The 14523-nt window shown below is 44.4% G+C and overlaps 1 protein-coding gene across 4 annotated transcripts in view; it reads right to left on the bottom strand.

The window, feature by feature from the left end:
- The window catches only part of SYNE3 (spectrin repeat containing nuclear envelope family member 3), a 65435-nt gene extending 55637 nt beyond the window's left edge, over positions 1–9798 (bottom strand). The window contains exon 1 of one of the 4 annotated variants that reach the window (XM_039552025.1): positions 9737–9798. Coding sequence is in view for 2 of the 4 variants with exons in the window: in XM_039552026.1 (XP_039407960.1) it covers positions 8247–8337 (91 nt within the window). In the remaining 2 variants the exon portion in view is untranslated. Of the gene's footprint in view, positions 1–8246; positions 8688–9292; positions 9497–9736 lie in introns of those variants that run through there. The other 3 variants (XM_019282248.3, XM_039552026.1, XM_010394663.4) reach the window with 3 other exon arrangements.
- Positions 9799–14523: the final 4725 nt, after the last annotated feature.

Here is a 14523-nt window from a genome sequence, read left to right as displayed (position 1 = left end):
AGAATTACAACAAAAATATGGAGGAGAGGTGGAGAAATCAGGGAAAACAAAATATGAGGGGCAAAGTTGGTTCAAATTCTACCTCCAAATTAGAAGCTACAGATACAAACAGGGATAAAACTATGAGTCTCTGCACCTATTTCGGAATCAGGCAGCAAAAGGGAAGAGCATGGGGAAAAACTGAAGAGAAGAACAAAGATGGATGAAAATCTAGGTGAAAGAACAACACTGGAATAGAAAATGTTGATCAAGGTAACCCTGTGAAGTTGCTAATACAGAGAATTAACTGAAGACCAGAAGCCTCAGTGAGGCTGTGACCCCCATGTGACCTCAGCACAGCCAACCAAACACAGAATTCAACCAGAATTTTGCCATCAATGGTGAAAAAAACCCCAAGGGACAGAAGAGGAGGAACATCTTAAGAGTTAGCAATGCTGATGGTACCTCTAGAGAGGGAACTGAAATACCAGCTATTTTCCAACTGTCTTGTTAGCCTTTTGCTAACATGAATAATCCTTAGAACTATATGAATATCTCAAAACACATCAGGATAAGAACATCTCAAAACACATCAGCCTACAGACTAAACTATACCATGGCTGGGGATGTAAACTGGATATTGGACCACTTATCTGAAAGTCAGATCAGGGTTATTCTAAAACTGTGTTGTTTGAATGGGGGAGTTTTAAATGCCTGTAAATGATCCCCTTCATCACTTTTCCCTTGTTCTCTCTCTCTTGTGGTGTATCCATAGTCACTGCAAATTTGCCACAGTCCTGCTAAAAAAATTAAATAAATAATTTTTAAAAAGCACTGAAACTAGTAGTATTGAGGAAGCAGAGCATATGTGGCTAATGTCAGCTATGCACAGCAGCTCCTAAAACAAGGTAAGAATCAGTCTCTTTGGATAACTAATCTAGAAGGCAAAGGAGCTCCCCTGGTGAGTACAGACAACCACAAGCTACAGGCAGCAATGAGGGGATCAAACTAATAGTGAAAAATGCAGCATTCCCCACAAAACTTTCTGTAAGTTAGTATCACAACATATTTAAAATATATAAATACCACATTACCACTTGGGCATAATTCCTTTTAGAGCAAACTTGATTTTATATTTTTCCATAGTTTTAAAGGAAACCAGGTTCAGCAAAATATTCCAGATATTCCCACAACATCTGACCTGCCAGTCTCTTCTTTCCCATACAAAGAAGTCCATTTCCAGTTTCAGCAAGGGATGAGAGAGTGTTTTTTCTGGCCAACTATTATTTCTGTTATGGCACTGGAAAGCATTTGAATGGCCCCTTCTTTGGGCTGACATGTCTATGCTCAAACATGGATTCAGTTACATCTGGAACTGTGGTAACATCTGTTGTAGCTGTAACTCTTGTAACATCTGCTGGATGATCTTATATTACCTGGCAGCCATGGGCACTGCAAAGGAAACATTTCTGCAAAGCCAGTGCAGCCCAAGGAGTTAAATGACTACACTGCCCCACTGATTAACCTACTGTAAGTGATACTCTGGGCAGACTGGCCTCATTGCCCACTAATTGTCTGCATCTTCAAGCAGCCAGTGATGTATTTGTCCACTAACTGCTCAGGAGACAGATGTCATCACTGCAGCAGGGTTGCAAGGGTTATAAATTATAAAGTGTTGTCTCAGCTCTGACAAAGAGCTATGAAACCCCTCAGATATGACACAGAGCAGCAGGATAAAAATTTCTCTTCAACCATGGCAACTGTGTTATATATTCTTACTACTCTGCAGAAGCTTGGGTCCTAGGTGTAAACCAGCCCTACACCATGCTGCAGGGAGTGAACAGGCATCCCCAGTTCAGAGGGTACTGCTGAAGCAGAAGAGAACAGAATATGGATACAAACAAAATATGGATATAGACAGAGGGGACACACATAGGAGCACTGAGGCAGTATTAGCATGAAAAGCCACAGGCAGAGCAGCAGCTGCATAACCATGGCCAAATCTCATAGGCATTGCAGCAAAAACATTTTAAGGAGGAATCTGAGTGAAGGTCATGACATGGCTATGAGAAGGATTACGTGTGAGGGCAAGACTGGGAGGAAAAGCATGAAAGAGCCCAAGAAAGTCTGCTGAGCATTGGTGGAGGTTGGTATCACAGGCAGGCCAGAGGTGGAAGCTGCTCTCTCATTTACACAGGAAAGGCAGCCTGGGGATGTATGGGAATCAACATTTCCATTTTCTGGGGAAGATCATATTTCTAACTATATTTTAGTTGTGAATTAAAATAACATTGGATAAAGGGACTGTCTATGCAATTCCTACTCACCAAGGAATCTGGTTTGGAATTGCTGTGAAAGGACTTTTCAGAAAAGAAACACCCATCAAAAAATCAGGTTGTCCTAAGTACTGGGCTTGGAGGTACTGGCAAGGATAGCACAGACAGGTGTCAAGCGCTTGATCTCTCTTTCTGGTTTTACACAGTTTCACCCTGTGTAAATAAGGAATCATTATGCAGAACCTAATCATTATGCACAGCCTAATGATTCAAGTGTCCCACCTGGCAAGCTGAGCATCTTAAAGGTCTGGCTTAGGTCATCATTATGCTCTGTTCCATTCAGCATGGAAAAACAAAAAAAAAAGGATTTTGATTTACCAGTTAGCATGAAAAAAGCAAAAACAACCCACACACCAAACCAAACTGAGAAATGTCAGATCTGATCTGAGCAAGACTAAAAGAATCAAGAAGTGGGTTAGCTGGCGATATAGTTGCTTAACTGAGAAAAACACCTATTTGCAAATCCCCAAACTAAGGTGTAACCTGCTAGTAGCAATAACAGGACTTCACAAATACCAGTGATAGCTGACATAGGAAGGGCGCTACAGAAAACAATTACCTGCGGAGCACTGAAGCACATCCAGGTAGATTGCTCAGCACTGACTAACCACAACTATTCAACAACAAAAGGACTTTAAAAAAAAAAAAAAGGGCTGTGACATTTTAAGTATTGGGATTAAACATGTTGATGTAATTACTTATAAAAATGGTTTTTATAAACACCTTCAGCTCTTTCATCAGACAGCAAATACTATTTCACTCTGCAGACCAGAATGACAGCACCAGCTCTCCTCCATCATGAGGTATTCACAGAATAGCTGAGCTTGGAAGGGACCACTGGAGTTCACCTAATCCAATCTCCCTGCTCAGCTCGGGTCCCCTAGTAAAGAATGTTACTCAGGACTGTGTCCAGATGGCTTTTGAGTATCTCCAGAGGAGACTCCACAGCCTCTCTGGGCAACCTGTATTATCACAATATGCAATAGCTGGACAAGCAAACACCTGAGGGGAGAAATAAAATAACATTGAAGATGAAAATACCTTTAGGGTTGCTGGTAGCTCCATCCCAGACAGGAACTTGTCTTGTAGAAAAAAAAACAAACTAACCAATCAAAAGAACATCCTCCCAAAACAAGCAAGCAAACAAGAAAAACAACCCAAAGAAGCTTGAAATCTTTTCCTGTTTGTTAGGCTGCAGACATTTTCCATGGATTGGCATTTCACACCAACAGCACAACTAATGGAGTCAGCAGGTTTATAATCTGAGAATACAAAGGAAAATCCCAGGGTCTGGTAAAGCCAGGGGCAATACTGTCACAGAGCCAAGATTTCTACCTTGACTCCTGTGGACTTAAAAGACAAGGTAACAAGTAAATTCTTCCTTGGGTGCTCTCTTAATCTTGAGATCTAAATTAAGGCACGTCTGTGGTGTCTACTGAGCCAGTGTTATTAGCCAGTGTTAAAGTCTTATACTTCACACAAAGCCTGTGCTTACCCTGCTGCACCTACAGACCAATTCTGCTGACTTACATAAGAAACATCACCTACATTTGCCAACTGCTGTCATCTGCCATTCATACAAACACTACCAAAGACTCAAGTGCTCATGCAAAGACTCTTGCATTAAGAGAAATCAGTCATCTAAGCTAAAGGAAATATACAGCCTGGGGAAGAACTGACAGCTTCAATGATTTCTTTTATTTGGTCACAGAAACTTTAAGGCAGGGGTATATTTTCTCACATGCTGACTTGAAAATGCAGTGGGTACATCAGAGCTTGTACACTTTTCACCTTCAGCTCCTCTGAACTTCTTCAGGCTGCACCAACAATGGGGTACAGAGCCTGGATAAAGACCAGCTGTTGCATCTCTCAAACTGCTCCTCAGTCAGAGACAACACATGTTTTTGTGATACAATTGCCTCATTATAATGGCAGGAAAATAACACAAGCATGTAATGCTTTAAATCACATATCACTTCTATGTGAGGTGGAGAGAAAACACAGCCAAAAGTACCCCCTACACTTTTTTCACAGTTTAATTTATTATTGCTGTTGTGTCAGTCCAGATGAGTGAGTAGGCGAGTCAGTGTGTGAGATAATCTTTTAGGGTGAAAACTCCAATCTTGGTTTTTAAATAAAACCAAGTACCCAGATCCACCGTGGGTGGTTTACTCTGTTGCACCTGTGACACCCTCCCACGTGGTACCTGCAACACAGCTGCCACACACATCAAGTGTACCCTATGAGATAAGATGTTAGTGTCCCATTTCACAGATGAAGACACTGGTGCTCTCAGCAGCATCTGTGACAGACCCCACACACAAAGCATCCGACATCACTGGTCCCATTTCAAACCTCTGACTGTACACGTTCCTTCAAGATCACAGAGCAAACTTGTGGAAGCAAAGGCGCATTAAGGGAGGTTTAGACTGGATGTCAGGAAGCCCTTCCTGCCTGACAGGGTGGTCAAAAACTGCAGTAGGCTTCCTAGAGAGGCGGCCAATGCCCCAAGCCTGTCAGTGTTTGAGGCATGCAGTGCCCTTAATAATGTGCTTTAACTTTTGCTCAGCCTTGAAGTGGTCAGGCAGTTGGACCAGGTGATTGTTGTAGGTCCCTTCTACTCTTATTGTTATTATAATCATTACCAACCACAACGGGAGCAGCATGTCGCCTTATGTGAAGTGTGTCTAGGATTCCCTGGTGACAGGCACTGTATCTACTACGTATAACAGCACAAGCTATCCCACGTGGGCCTCTCACTCAGCTTGTGCTCCCAAGTATTCCTGTCACGTTTCTCAAAAGGCTTTCTGCATAGCACAACTGTAACAGCAGTTATTTCGCCTTTCAACACCACTAAATAAACACTAATCAAGAACAAAACAAGCAAGCCACAGCTTGATACCTGAGTTCAAATCAAATTACAATCTTCTGGTTCTCCCTGTTTCCTGCTATCTCTTGATTTCTTCCAGTATGTTTTTTTACGCACCTGTTCAGTGATATCCCAAGGCTGAGACTGCCCTGTAATCCTCAGCCTGTTATAGTCAAAGCAGAAATTCCCTTGAAACCCCTTGATATGAAGGGCTTTATATCAAGTCCATGTCTTTTAAGTGTAACATAGAAAAGAAGCTTGTAACACCAGAGACATTAACAGTCAGTTCTGTCTAAGGGAAAGAAATGTTTCCACACCCCCTTGAAATCAATGCACTTCCCTTGAAATATAATTAAGCTGTGTGCACAGAGAGAGACGTCAAAGATTGCTTATTAACCTGATATGGTGTGTCAGTGAGAACCACCGCCCCTGTCAGACCTACCATCCTTTTCTCAGCATTGAGGTGGGGCCACTTCAGATACCTGAAGTTAAATTACCCAGGGCTCTACTCTCTGAGTAGTTTTTTTGTAATTCAGGCAGTATCATCCTGTGATGCAATTTATCAGCAATACAGGAACATATGATAAGCAACAGTTCATGAGACTTTAAGTCTGTGAAGCAGTGAATCCATGGCAATGGATGGCAAAGACAGCATATTGTAAAGCCATCAGTCCTTGTGGAAGGCAAGGACTGAGTTGAAGCTCCAGCTCTGCAGAAGAGTGTGTAAGGAGTGGTCCTTAGGTAAGGATCTCCACTTTCAGTTTAAAAGACTCCATTTCCCTAATACTCTGACTGTTATGCCCTCAACAAACACTAGAGAACAAACAGGAAGAGTAAACTTTCAAACAAAAGAACAAGACTGTGTTTAAGTTGAGGCTGACAACACTGCAGCTAGCCATGGAAGTATTATAAGAAAAGTCTGCATATGCCAATGTCAGCCTCAGGCAATGAAATTGTATTTCAGACCAAAATTTAAGGATGTGACATTTGGGGCCTATAACTAATCAATATCAGGCTGTTTTGAACTTTAAACACTGCACTTGATGGCAACTGATGACACAATGACACTTTTCAGTTTTCCTTGTGTCATTTTAGACTACTTTAACCAATATTAACTAAAGGCACAATTCCTATCATTCAGTTGCTTGCACAGCAGACTTGCATGACGAAAAGGGACCCTGACCACCTGTTTTGCATGTTTTAATTTCACAGAATTGCAGCCTGAAGAAGCTGAGACGTTACTGACCATCAGTAAGCACTACCCTAAAAGATATTTTCCTTCAGGGATAAGAGTATTCCACTTACTACGCTACAAAGACAGTGAGAAGATTTTCAGCCAGATTCAAAGAGGTATTGAAGGACCTGGTATTTATTCCTGTTGATCTCAGGTGCCTGGTACCTTTGTCTTCATACAGAGATGTACCAGCTAAAAACTCCCTTGCCAGTTAACACCCGCTGTTAACATTCCGGGAGCTCAAGAATTTTTCCTGTTACAATGTAGCTTTTTCCTTTCACATGCCTGAATTACCAGGATTCACACTTGGCCCAAAATCCTCAAGTGGACATACATGATCCAGTTATATGGGGACCCTTTCTAAGGACACCATTGCACCTGTCTATATGGCAAAACAAGTTTGAGAGGACAGGTCAAAGCTGTGCCACAAAAATCCTGCTGACAGGGACTAACAGTTAAGAAAACCCAAATCAAAACAGAAATCCAGTATCTTGTCATTATTACAAATGATCTGGGATTTGTCCCACCAGAACACATTATTTTGAGCCAGGATGAATGACCACTGCTTTTGCTTGGTTTCATGGGCATTATGCATATGATGGCAATCTTGAAACTGTTAGCCAATTTTGTCAAAATAAATCTAAAGACACTAGCTGAGATCACAGCCCTTCTGTACTTGTACAAATGTGTGCCTGGCAGAACAAAGACAGGAGTTGTGCCCTGGAGATGCAGGGATGTAAAAACAAAGCACTCTGTGACCAGACCAACTCAGGAAAACAGATCTCCTAGAGAGCTGTGTTCCTTGGTTGATTAAAAGTATACACTGAACTGTACCAAGACTTTCTGTTTCCATGTTCAAAATGCAATGTATCGTATCTTTGAAGTTTTAAGGGAGATGCCAGTTCAGGGGCACTTACCCAGAAGATCCTTCTCCCTTGCTCTTTACAGCTTCATTTGCACCAAATATATTATTGCCAAATGGAGGCTGTCACATACAAATGTATCACCCAGTCACTGAGCTAAAAACTTGGGAAAACTAGCAAGTGTCTGATTTTAGACTTGCTTTTCCCTGTTGGCCCGTTTCTACAAAATTTGCAGGAGCTTAATTACCTTGGAGCTGTTCTCCTCACGTCATACTTAGCTGAAACTGGGAAACGGCAAAAAAATATTACAAAAGAGACACATACCAAGACTCATGCGTATACACATATTAAGGGATGGCAAAAAACCTTGTTTCCAACAGAATTCTGCCAGTTATCTTTCTGAAGCTGCGATGCAGGTGTGGAGCATCCCCTCAGGCAGTGGAATTGCTCTCCAAAGTCATGTGGATGCAGGTACAGCCACATTCTGAGGCCAAGCATCCACAAGCATATACAACAGTTTTTAGGATCATTTGTAAGCCACGGGTAAGTGGAGGAGCACAAAAAATGGCTTACTCCCAAAGAAAAGCTAGACAATCTTTTCAATGAGGTTAGTGCACAAAGGCCACACAGAGGACATATGTGCCAGGAACAGACTTGGAAGTATGCTACAAGTCTTAGCCAATATGAGAGGGAAAGGAGGAGCAGTGAAATATGGCTGAAGGGAAGAATTGGAACTATCAGAAGGAATACAACAAGAGAGGCAAGCACCACAGTACTGCACCCTGAATGGTAGCTAATTCTGGCTTCCTTGGGAATTTGAAAGGACTCTGGATCTTGTGATTCACAAACAACATGAAAACAGCACTGGGTGTAGGGGAAAGTTGCTTTTACGGAGGGACCATCGGCATTGTCAGACTCCACTTCCTGACAGCTAGTTTGTATGGAACAATGTTACTGTGACTCACCAAAACATGTTTGTTTCTTGTGGAACAAAAAGACTCCCCGGGACTGATTGCAATAAGTTACATTTCCTTGAGATCCAACTGGCTCACACATTCGGCAGCCACAGAGACTGTGCCAAGCTTATGTGCATTTCAACAACCGCAGATTTGAGACACTTTCAGGAAAAGAAGGAACACATTTGAAGGCAACCAATCAGCTTTTAAAGTTTTGTGGCATTTTTAAAATTCTTTCCCCAGAAAACAAGCACTGTTTACAAAGATTTTCAAATTACATGCACCATGCCAAGGGCTGAAAAGTAACATCCAAAACTAGCAGCAGGGAAGTGGTAAGAGTAGCATAGTGATTTTATTTTTCATTAATGGTTCAAGACAGCCAGGCTTAGATTTGAGGCAAAGAAGACAGGCATCCTTGCTCTGATGAACTCGCAAAATAAAGCGGTGTCTTGCAACCATAATTTTCACAATTAGTCATCATATACATGCATAATTGCTGCAGATTTCAGTCTGTTAGCCTATTTGAGTAGATCTATTTCTACAAATTAAATTTTCCTGGACAAAGATCTAAACCCACTCAAGGCCAAAACAATAAGGATTTGGAAATATAAGAGATGGCAGAAAAGAGTGTATGAGAAACCAGTCTTACCATACATTGGGGTGTGGGGGAACTTTACATACAGAAGTTGCACAGAATCTAAGTTGCTCTTATAATAGAAAAACATGAAACTTTCTATCAGTTTAGGAAGAAAATGTGAGACAAGGTCAGACCCCCTAAAGGGGAATCAGAGCCAAGCTAGGATATATCTAATAGGTTTGAAGGGGAGAGAAGTGGGAAGGGAGAAGAGGAACAAGGACCTTGCAAACCGCAGTAGAGTCCTGGCAGTAGGGACCTACAGATGAAGAAATGTGACAGTAACGCTGAGCAACCGGCTTTGGCAAGAGCCTGACATCTATCAGAGAAAGAAAAGTTGCAGAATGCAGATGAATGCTGAACCAGGCTGGCACTCGTTCGCAGATGGGATTTTCTGAGAGAAGCTAAATAAAAGGCTTACCCCGTTTAGCGTGTATTACTTCGGGAGATACGCTGCGGTTACTGCAGCTGCGATATTACGCGTATTAGGAGTAGACAGGGAGCTCTCGTAGTACCCAGGGAGCTGTCCTGGTAAGGACAAGCCCTGCCGGCGCTCCCGCTCTGCGGCCCCGGCGGTGCCGCTACCCCCGTTACACGGGCGGCCGGCCCGGGGGCCGAGCGGCACCGGGCTGTCCCGGCGGAGTTTTGCCCCGGCGCGCCGAGCAACAGGAGGCGGGTCTGGAGCCGGGCGGGCTGACAGCGAGCCCCGCCGAGCCCGACCGCCCTGAGCGCGCCGCGCTCCCGCCCGCTGGGACGGACGGGACGGTGCAGTCCCAGGCGCCGCCGCCTCGCCGCCGGTCCTTCCCGCAGCCCCCCAGCACCGGCAACAGGCCCCGAGCAGCGCCGCAGGCCCCGTCCCACTCACCGCCGCGGCACCGCCGCCGCCGCTTCCCCCGCGGGCAGCCCCAGGGCCGCGCTGTCTCTCCCCCGCCGCGCTGCGGCCGCTCGGGCGCTCGCTCAGCCTCGCTGGGGCGGCCCGGCAGCGGCACCGGCCCCGCCGCTCCGGGGGCTGCGCGGAGGGCCCGCCCTCACCGCCGCGGCCCGGCCCGGCGGGCGGTGTTATGTAACCCGGGCCGGCCCGCCCTGCGAGCGCCGCCGGCCGCGGAGCCCCCGCCGAGGGCAGCGGGGCTGGGCTGTGCTTGCGCGGCGGCGGCAGCGGCGGGCGGGCGGCCGTGGCCGCGGGCACCAGCTGAGCACCCGCACTCTGCTATTTTTAGCCGAATAAAATGCAGCGGAAGAGGAGAAGCTGAGTTTCTCACAGTATCGTGTTCTGGGGAACTCGGAGCTCTGGGAGTCACCCAACATCAGGCGACCGGCGACAAGCCCCGGGCGATCCTTGCACGTGCCGGGAGCTCCGGCGATCCGTGCCAACACGTGGGAAAGTCTCTTGATGTTTCTTTTGAATGGCCACCAAAGCCGGCAGGCAGCCTGTATCTCAGCAGTTACACGTGCATGAAAACCCCAGCTCATCACTGGCACTGCCAACAGACATTCATTTGGACGCATGAAGTGATATTTTGGGGAGAAAAATCAACGAAAATTTAGGAAACAAAACCTGTTTCCACTGTAGTACTGATTCAGGCACAAAGTCTATTGCATGTGCTCAATTATGGAAAAAATCAGAAGCAAAAGGAGCAGCAGTGGAGGTGCGTTACCAACCACAGCATCGGTTCTGTAGCCCATCAAGAGAAGCCAGTCATCAACATCTTGTGCTCCATCGGCAGCATCAGAAAGTTGTAACATATGAGAGCCTGGATGCTGAGCCACAGGGAGGGAAGGAGGAAAGAATGAACAGCTTCTTCATATTTGAACAATTATACAATGTAAACAAACTGAATGAGCATGTGAAAAGCTTGTATTTCATAAAGCACTAAACCATCCTCTTTGGCAGGGGTTATATTGCTGCCCTCTGCTGCCGGGAAGTTGGGCGGTTCATCTGCCCAACGAGCAGAAAAACGGGTTATTTGCGATAAAAATCTCTGATTACACGTAACAGTTCTGTGGCCAAGAGCCTCGAGATACATAGTTAAGAAGTGAAGAAAGGGTGAGCTCCCCCACCCTGCGAGAGGCAGGGGACGACAGCTCTCTAATGCTGGATGGGTTGGCTAACTCACACCAACCGTGTTCTCCGGCTGCAGCAGCCGCGGGAGCCTTCACGGATTCACTTCTGCCCACAGCCAGCAGGGTGATCTGCCATCCATGTGCCAACACACTCTTAACTGGAATAGCTCTGTGTTTATATTGCTCCCAAAGCATCAGGAATCACTATCCCGCACCAGCAGTGGAAAAGGTCACAGGAAATTTTGTCAGAACTTCATGGTAAGGAGTGCACTTTTACAGATGTTTCTGACATTGAAGCTTCGACTGCCCACAGTACTGTAGTGGTACAATTTGGGGCGACTATGACCTTAAATTGTCACTGAGAGGGCAACTGACTGCTGTAATCTCTTTGTGTTTCTGGACAAGCCTTTCATCTAACTTGGGAAATAATTTTTTCACTAGCTTGGCTTTGACAGATTATTTACTTGGAGGAAGTTCATAAAGGCTGTAAAATTGAATCTGTGCCTATTCAGCTGCTCTTGCTCATGGTAATTCAGAGCTGATTATCTCTCAATGACCTTTGGAACAGTGTGAGGAAATGGATACAACCCAAAAGGGTTTCAATCCAAAGGAATGTGTCTAGAATAGGTAGATGACAGAGAGTATAAAATCTTGCTTGTGAATTTGCCTTGGGAAAACGGGCTCAGTTATCATGGTGGGTAGACGAACTACTGTTACTGACAGCTATTAACTCCTTAGGAAACCACCCCCAGGAAGTTACTGTGCATACCTAGACCTTTTAAACTCCTTGCATTCAGAAAGCTTGCTGGTGGGGTTCAATGCTTCACTGTATCTAAAAATTGCTTGAATTAAGCTCCTTTTCTGCATTTCCCCATGTGGAGGCTTTCATTGCTCTGATTTTACTCCCTCAAACAGCTTGTACATGCTGAGTTAGAAAAATCCCTACAAACAGGCAAACAGCAGGCATTAAGTAAATGAGCATTCATTGCATTACCCAAACAATACAAAGCTGCCCACAAACCACACCTAAACGACAAAGGAGAGGTTAGAATGACTGCAAGCAGTGTGGAAGGGTGGAGGGGCTTCTGAAAAGGAAAGAACAGGAGCCCTAGCTCTCTTTCTTTGGAAGAAAGGAATATATTTTTAGAAACGGCTGGCCCAACCTCTAAACCAAACCACAAGTATTTAGTCAGTGAATATATAGCATTTTCAGCCATTTCCTGTGATGAGCAGAATGCCCAAGAGACTGGGCGGAAAGCACCAAATACTGCAAAAGTAACAATGGTGTTGGCATGGTTTACTGCACAGGAGGGCCTGCATGACGTCTGTAGGGTATCAGAGAACCACTTAAAATGCTGCAGGGTAGCTGCTCTCTCTTGTTAGTGCAACACACCCATTTATTCATGCTCATAACCAATAACAAACAAGTATTACAAGATAGTAAGATGTTTTCCTTTATGTTTGCCTGGGTACAGCAGTACAAAATTGTTATTCAAATAATGAGTCATATGGCAGTCAGGGTGGGAGGGACAGCATTTGTTGGCAGAGTAACATTTCTGTGCAGCATACCAGTGACATGTCTTCAGCATGAGAGGTTTCAATATTGGAGCTTCTCGGCATTTTTTGTGTGTTGTTTTAATAGCTACTAGACATTGCACATTTCATGACAGCAAGCTTTTGTGGGTGGTGGTCGGAGTTGCTACAGAAGAACTCTCTCCTCAGATAGTGAGGAATCAAGAACTATAAACTCTTAAATGCTGATGCTGAAGCAGCATGTTCTCAGGAGCACTAGGCCAAGGACCACACTGGCAAACCAGGCTAACTTCCAGTCTTTTATTCACCCAGAGACCACATGGATTTAACCCAGCATTTCACAGTCTCCCTGCTGCATATGTTGGACTCTACCTTTTGTCTAATTTGGCTCCACACCTGAGCACAGACTGAGTACCTCCACAGGGGAGTGAGACTTTGTGCTACTGGATCAGTTCTGACACCCTGTCACTTTAAGAATACAGCCAATTTTTTTTTTGCATTAAATTTGGCAGAAAAATAACTCCCCTTGTATCCCAACTGGCCTCAGATATCAGAGGGGCTGGGGAAAGCTGGGCTTATTCTGAGTGATAGCCAATTCAACACTAAGGAACAGAAATGCAGGGCAAATGGGATGCTGTATTGAATTATATTCAGTAAGAACTACCACATTTTCAAATTCACAGATAGTGTGGTACACTCTAAGTCTGGTCATATCCAATGAACTCTCAAGGCTGGCCTAGAAGTCCAGTCCTGTTCAATTACTCTCACAGCGAGGTGCAACACACTGTAGTTTAATGAGCAACACACAGGAAGGATCATATTGGAAGAGAAGGCTCCAGGGAGAACTTACAGCACCTTCCAGTACCTAAATGGGGCCTCTTCGATGTACTTTGACAAGCTGAAGGAAGCAGCAGCAAAATGGAAGGCTGTAGGTTTAGGAGTAGGCAGTGGTAACTTTTGTAACTAACAGCAATGCCCCCGCTGGCACTCAGCAAATGAGCCAGGGGAAGACAAAGCTCCATGAAAATCAGGATTTGAAACCAAATCTCCTGCGTCCAATTCCAATGGATTAAGGTTTTCTTCCTTACTACTCTCCACAAATGTTTTTGGGTTTTTTTTGGGTTTTTCTGTTTTTTTTTTTAAATTAAGAAAATATTCTCTGAAGTCCTCTGAATACAGAGCAAAGACAAATGTTGATATATGACATTCCATAATTAAAATTATTCCTTGCTTCCCTTCCACCAGTTTTGCTATAGTGATTTCCCTGAGACTCAGTAGTCTGGAGTTACTCTTTCACCTTTATTAGTCTCCCTTTTCCTAGACATGACAGGTTTGTAGAACAATTTGTTTACATCTAGTCTTTTAAGGGATGGGAAACACATGCTGCACCAAACAACTGTTGTATGCCAGTGTTTAAAAGACTGTCGATCTAGGAAGTCTTTAGTTTTACTTTCCTCCTTCCATGGCACACAGACCTTAAATCATTCACCACAGTAGTCAAGCGTGAAACTACAACAGAGCACAGATCTACTTACTCTGATTGTCTCAAACTAAAGTACAGTGACAGAAAGCAGCTGTGAGGCTGTGCTTTTGTCTCCTCCTGTCTCCCAGGGCTAGCAAGGATGGAAAATTAGTATGTGAACAAAGAGCAAAAGGGCTACTGATAGGAAAGGGAGTCCAAGGATGATTCAGAGTGATCTGAGTGCCACTGTGACAAGGAAAGTGATTGTTCTGAAACTCAGAGCTTTTCCCAGGATGAAAATGCATTTGTTTGTCTGTTTAAAATGAAGTCAAGCTGATTATAAAGCAGGCCTTTATACAAGCCCACGAACTGCTACAATTAAATGACACACAACTTTCAGGTCCAAGTTCTTTATCCTGCAAGCTGCTGGCTATGTCAAGGAGGCTGGGGAGCAATCTCAGCTGCCACGGATATTAGCAAGGGAAGAAGGCTACTATGAACTTAAGAGGAAAAGCTGAGAGTACTGCAGGATTGAAACTTCAATCACTGAATTGCAAGAAATTAACTTGAAGGGAAGCATTAGAAAGCATGCAATT

This window comes from Corvus cornix, chromosome 5, assembly GCF_000738735.6.
Source record: "Corvus cornix cornix isolate S_Up_H32 chromosome 5, ASM73873v5, whole genome shotgun sequence".
Classification (NCBI taxonomy): domain Eukaryota; kingdom Metazoa; phylum Chordata; class Aves; order Passeriformes; family Corvidae; genus Corvus; species Corvus cornix.
This window is presented reverse-complemented; position numbering and strand designations above follow the sequence as displayed.